Below are 6,632 nucleotides of genomic sequence, written 5' to 3' on the forward strand. Positions count from 1 at the left end.
AATTTATATTAGTATTCAAGTTGACTAAAAATCCCACAATGGGGCTACTTGGTCAAATAAATGTGGTAGGTAGAGTTTGTAGTCACCATGTGTTTGTACTTAAACAACTAATTTGACATGTTTGCTATTTGTTTCCCTCCCGATAATGTGCAGTTGGTTCAGGCAGGCTGTCTATCTAGGCGCCAAAGACAGAAAGTACTTGAAAGCGCTGGGTCTGGTCTGAACCATAGACTGTAAAAAGAACTTTGAAAAATACCTTTTACCTTTAACCTTTTACAGTCGGGTCTGAACACACAAGTAGGCTACTGGAAGTCCATAAGTCCATGAGAAACATATAGGCTATATGAAGGCTACTACAGCTGATTGATAATTGCAGAGCATGTGTCTAAACTGTAACATTATGTTGTATTTTACTTGTTTTTCCACGGGGTTGAATTTCCAAAATGTGATGCAACATGCAAGTTTTAATAGTTTGCATACCACAATGGAGTGATACTAAACTGTAAAGCTCCAAGCAGCTGCTAATCTGACCCCTAAAGGCCAGCTCAAAGTTACCGGCTCACTGCAGGTGTCACTGTTGTCTCTTATGTTGTTTTGAAGCCTGTCCCAACAAAATGTCAAACCGAAACTGAGAAAGGTTTTCCCTCTCTTGCTGTTTGTGAGAATGTGTCGTAGGCTAAATGAATAATTGTACTACGGTACTTAATAATTGTACTTGCAATACCATTTGATTTCTCACGTAGATCCACCGAAAATGCTACAATGAATACATGACAACAACTTTATTTTAGTGGTGAAAACATTTATTAAACACATTAACATCCACATTATTGGAAAAAAAAAAAAAAAAAATCAGACAGACTGTAGTTTTTCAAATAAATTAGGTTTAAATGCATGACTTTATTTGTGAATAGGCAAATAAATCACAATATCAATCTAAGGCATGTATATTGCAGTTTATTACTTTGCTGTGTTGTTCCTGTGTTGGCAGGAAAACAGCATCAATGCCTGCTGTAGCCCATTCATTTCATGGGCCTCAAGTCCCATGAGCAGAACACTATTATCTTGACGCTTTGCTGTTCATGTTGCTGATCTCCAGTCAATCTGCTCTGCTGGTTTCAACACCAGGCTCGCAGAGAGCATTGTTTTATTTATTTTTTCCTTTTCAAGTAAAACTACAAGCAGTCACAGTTCATCTTAAGGCAGTGCAGTTATTGGGCTCAGTTTGAACTGGTGGTGGACCGGGGACTGCAGGTAAGAGGTAGGGAGGGTGATCACTGATGGCTCAAAGTTTTTGGTGTTGAAGGTGGTGGTGAAGTCGTTGGCAAAAAAGGAGGCTGTCTCAGGGGCGCAGGGTGTGGCCGGTTCAGGTGTGGTAGCGTCTGCTGGAGCCATTGAGAGGACCTCAGACTCAAACTGCAGCAGCTGACCCATGAAACTGAAGTTGGGTGAGACGACTGCCCGGCGCTGCTTGATGATGTCAAAGGCTGCATCCAACCGCAGCTGCTGTGTCCGCATGATGTAGGCCATGCAGATGGTAGGTGAGCGTGAAATGCCTGCTTCGCAGTGGACGAGGACCTTTCCCCCTGATTGCTTCACGTGATCTGAAAGGAGGAGGGGACAAGCCAGCGTTACTAACCAAGCCTTTTCTTAGTTTCTCTGGTCAGCAGCAAAATTGTATCAAACTTGCATGAACATAATTAACAAACAGTCTTTTTTGTTGTTGTTTTTTGTTAATTTTGTGTGTCTGACAGCAATTGATATTCTTAACAACAAACACTAAAACATTTAAAGTAACATTTCTTTCATCACATACAATCTATCTGCCCCACTCTCACACACAAACATACATGGTTACATGGACAAAAACCACAGACACTAATTAGTCCTGTCTGAGTCACAGAGTGCAGCTCTGGGTGATGCTGAAGAGTTCACTGCGGCACAGATGTGTACAGGGCTGCAGCACTCCCACATGTTTAAGTGCGTGTTATACCTCCCACACAAAAATCCTACTTTCTGTCATCTGTACAAGTGTCACCCATGACATCTTTCAAGAGTCTGTTCGTTCTTAGAGCTACTGCTTACTCATACATGTCTCATTTTCTGTCTGTGTCGTGTGTCAGTTTGATCTACCTACGGCCACTTAGTTCCACAATGTCACCATAAACACCTACGTGTTTAAGCTCCCTCTCTCTATTAAATAGAAACACTGAGGGCCACTTCTGTCTGGTCCTAAGAGCCACGATGAGGGGCGAACAACGATGATTTCTGACATCTCAGATTCTCAATTAACCACATGAATGAATCATGAGCCTCCCATCTGGAGTGGAGGATGTAAGTGGAGGAGGGAAGAGGGGTGAAAAAAAAAATGTGATAGTCGCAGTGGGTGTTTTAAAGACCGTCCTTGATTGATTCACCCTCATTGGTTGGATGTGTCATAACAGGCTTTAGCAGCTGTTTTTATCCAGGAGGTCAATAATATTTATTTTCTCCACCCCAACTGTACATCTGTCGGAGGAGTTGCTGATTGGTGATTGATTTTCATTTGGGGACCGGCCACAGCTGGATGAGGATTTGTGCGCAGCACATTTCTAATCACTTGGCATTGTTGATCAATTTTAAAGGCCCTCCCTGAATGTAGGCTAAACCTGCCCCTGGAACAATTTGCTGCTTTATGTATTAGACAGGCTTACTCAAAGTCACTGTAAATGTAGGCTGCCTCCCCAAACAATGCACAATACCAACAATAGCAGCCACCCAATACAGGTCAGCCAAGCTGCTCGTGGATGCGCTTTGTCCTTGGTTATGCGTGGCTATAAATAGCCACCAGCACATTGTGTACATCTCTTGCTGCTGCTGCTATTATCCAGCACCTCTCTCTTCCCACACACTCTCTTCCACGGTAACACTCACTGTCCTGCTGCTCACAGGTAAATCAATGATTCCCACCTGTAAGCAACCAACAACTCTGCCCTCCTTTTGTGTATCATCCAGCTAGCTTTTATCCTCCGCCCTGCCATCATAAACAACTGTGTGCGTTGTGTGTGTCAATCAGCCCCCAGTCTCCTCCACCCTTCCATTTCTAAACACGGACAGCTCACCCAGTTGTGACACTGACTGGCCACACCCGGCAGAGTAAGCCACTGAGATTAGGCCTCGGAGGCGATGACGGCATACGAGCGTCTTTTTCCAAGCTAAGATGGGGGAGGGAGGGGAGGTCGGAAGAGGAAGTGGGTAAATCCTGAATGAAAGCAGACAGGCTGGATTTGTTTGGTGGGGGGTTGGAGGTTGGTTGAGGTTGCAGGCAGGCGATCAAGTTAAACTGATTACAGCCCTCTATTTGTGAATGGCTGCAGTTGAGTGGCAGCGATAAAGGGGGCTTATTTGAAGACGTATTTCAGAAATAAACACACCTATGTATAGGTGTCTCTCTAAGTCGGCTTTAGTGTTTTTTGGACGCACTTGACGAGATGATGTTCTATACATACATGGTACAGTTGATGGTATTCCAGGAAATGTCTTGCTTGGTGGTGGTGTAGCCTATTTATTTCCCTCTCTGGTTCAAGTGAGTGAACTATTTTAGTATTAAGACTCGTGAATCAGCTACTCTATAAGATTACAAAACCGAAATACACCATCCTGCCACAAATCCTTAAATGCAGACCCTGTGAAGCAGAAAATAGTGTCCCCAACAGAAGGAGAAATGGGTACGATGTTTGTTTACTTCAACTCACCGATAAACTCTATGGCCTCCTGAAAGTGGGAGCTGATGTCAGCCATGTGGCTGTCTTCCACTGGGATCCACTTGTAGTCGTAGTGGCCCTTGGCCGGCTGCATGTCCCTGCGTGACACGTTGAGCAAGGCCGTGATGTGAAGGTCGCTGAGATAGTCAAGTCTGGAGGCGTGGTAGGCACTACCGAGGTAGAGGAAAGGCAGGATCTCTACAGGTTTACCCTGAGAACCAGACATGAGAGAAAACAGAGACATGAGACAACAGATAAGGAATATAATCTACGATACAAGACCTCCTAATAAGACAAAGCACAATATCCTCTAAGCCTTGATACATCTGCTTTAGCCCACTTTTAACTCTGAGAGATGTAGGCTACCCATCCAAGCCACAACATCATCTGAAGCAGAGCATGTTCATCTACAGACAAAACATGGGCACATGCAGCTGGAGGATTTATGTGAACCATGAAGTGAAATGACGCATGATGTAAACCACAGACACAGAAGAGTGTTCTCAGCCTCATGTTTTTTCTGTTTGAGCAGCGGAGGTTATAGAGGAAAGGTCAGAGATGAAAGTGTTTTCCTCTGTCCTGATGTCAGCTGGCCATGACTTTAAAGCCAAATATGAGATGTCTATGGGGAGCAGTGAAGGTCAGAAAATACCATTATGTAGCCTAGGCTAAGCTGAGAAAATGTTTAGATGGGCTGATGCCGAATATGTCTCTCTGATGTGAACAGGGCTTTGATGTTTTTTGTTCAAGCTATTATTTGATGGGGTTAAAAATAAAAACTGAAAGTGGATGACTTCCCTGTGGCTCAATGAGATAAAGGGATGGGAAGTACAGACTTATTCGGGGTGTTTCCATACCTGATCATAATCTGGTTTGTGGTGAGAGAGCTTCTCGCTGTGGGTGTTGACTTTTTTCTCGGTTTCAGTTCCGCTCTGGTCGATGGTTTTCACCTCAGTGCAAAGTTCAGGGTATTGAGAGTGGAAGTTCTCGTATCCTCCTGGGTAAAAGGGAAAAAACCATGAATACTTACTACTAAATACGCTTAGAATAATACCACCTGCACCCCCTGACACACACATACACTTCTTGTGAAATGGCAGCGTTTATGAAACAGTCTTGCGGCGGATTATAACCTTTATAACCTGATTATAACCGCGTAATTAAGGAGCCCGCGGTAGAAGGACCGGTAATCCTTTTAGGCCAACATCCCGAGGACGCAGAGGTGACAGGCGGAAATGGATGCGTTTCAACACAGTATCACAACCTCGAGGGATTTATTTAGCTTGAAAGAAAATAGTTCGTAGGAGGGATTCAATTTTCTTTCCCTTTCTTCTCTCTTATCAATGAAAGATATTGCACCACCAATTTGTGAGCGTTTCTCCCACACTGACTCATTCTCTCCGTTGACGCACTTATCTCCCCAAGAAGTGGGAGAAAAATGTAGACTGCTCTCAACACAGGTGAGAAGAAAATGACTTAGACTTACGCAACTGTTTAGGTTTTATTTAAAAACTAAAGTGGAAAATAATTTATAAAGCTACACGAAATTTAAGTTATTATTAGAGGCCCAATCTTATACAAATTCAAATCATAGGCTACAGCCCTATATTTTACTAAAAAGCGTAGGCCTTCTAACAAATGACAGAAAATAGGCGAAGTGACAGACTAGTAGCTACCCATATGGGACAACATGAAACCATAAGACTAAGTATGAATCTAAAGAAGCTGACATTTATATTATTTGAATAAAAAGACACTCATAAGAAGTCAATATTTTCCCCTCCCCGGATTAAAAAAATTGAATTTCACAAAAGCGCTCACCTTTCAGGAAACAGATGTTTGCTCCGCTCGCTAGATGCGACAGAGTGTTTATTACTATTTGTGCTACACTGTCCTTTTTCAGTTTTTGCCAGTGGGACGTCCGGTCGTCCAGAGCTACGATCGCCGATATGCTCCCCTCCCGAAGCCGAAACAGGGCTCTCTCATCCGGGATGACAAACTGCAGAGGCACCGGTCCTCCTCGCGATCTGCGGACCACCACTGAGTTGAGATTGACATTGACGGAGCCTCTGATATTGGAGTTCGTGAATGAGAAATAAGGTCGGCAATCCACAATAAGGCAGCTTCCACACTCCTTCCTGATGATTTTCCTCAGACGCCGGCAGTCAATGCTGGAGACTTTCATTTTGACGCTGAAGAGTTGATATTATTGCCTGGAGAATTTAACTGGGTTACACCTAAACGGTGGATACGGGCGAGAGTAGAGCCCCGTGCGCGTCTGTGTCTACATTTCCTCTAAGGGGATTCCGGCCGATCAGTTTTATGTGAATGGGACCTCCGGTGCGTGACGTCACGAACCACATATGGACACCGGCGAGGTGTGATCACAGCAAACAGCCCGCCCACAACGATGACTGTGCCGTGACTCCTCCCCCGGCCCTGGTGAATATAACACAAAACACCCTACTACCGCTGTGCGCTTGATTCATTACTCCCCTTGAGTCCTCCGCCAGCACCCACACACCTTTCCTTTCATGTTCACCTGACGTTTAGCGAGAATAAATAAACCACTGACTGAAACTGATGCCGTGTTTACGAAACATGCTGAAAGCAGCAAGGCCAGAGTGACATGTCCAGGAAATCCAGACAGTAGGATGAATGAAACACACATTACTGTAAACCCAAACAGAAAGTATCACAGGAATATGATAGGGATACCATGCCCTCAATAAAACAGGGCTGCCTAGATAATTTAATTATGGATTAGATATATAGATTCGATTTTTTTCATTTTAATTATGGATTACTCAGATGATTATTTTCTTGATTGATTTATTATTACATGGATCTTCAAAATGACAGACAGGATGGTGAAAAACCGAGAGCACC

General features: G+C 43.8%; 1 protein-coding gene across 1 annotated transcript; it reads right to left on the bottom strand.

Moving 5' to 3' along the window:
• Positions 1-874: 874 nt before the first annotated feature.
• On the bottom strand, positions 875-6,012 carry dusp5 (dual specificity phosphatase 5). The gene is made up of 4 exons (XM_083975651.1): positions 5,565-6,012; positions 4,601-4,740; positions 3,735-3,954; positions 875-1,604 (listed from the first exon to the last, which is right to left on the bottom strand). The coding sequence occupies exons 1-4, from the start codon at positions 5,926-5,928 to the stop codon at positions 1,198-1,200; spliced, it is 1,131 nt and encodes a 376-aa protein (XP_083831777.1). The 5' UTR covers positions 5,929-6,012; the 3' UTR covers positions 875-1,197.
• Between the last annotated feature and the right edge of the window lie 620 nt (positions 6,013-6,632).

This window comes from Trachurus trachurus (assembly GCF_905171665.1).
Source record: "Trachurus trachurus genome assembly, chromosome: 1".
Lineage (NCBI taxonomy): Eukaryota > Metazoa > Chordata > Actinopteri > Carangiformes > Carangidae > Trachurus > Trachurus trachurus.

Bases quoted from the DNA above. Each gene is read 5' to 3' on its own strand.
- dusp5 (XM_083975651.1), bottom strand. From the start codon at position 5,928: ATGAAAGTCTCCAGCATTGACTGCCGGCGTCTGAGGAAAATCATCAGG. The intron at 3,955-4,600 runs GTATGGAAACAC...TCTGGTTCTCAG, and splicing joins ACAAACCAGATTATGATCAG to GGTAAACCTGTAGAGATCCT. The intron at 1,605-3,734 runs GTGAGTTGAAGT...TCCTCCTTTCAG, and splicing joins GGAGGCCATAGAGTTTATCG to ATCACGTGAAGCAATCAGGG.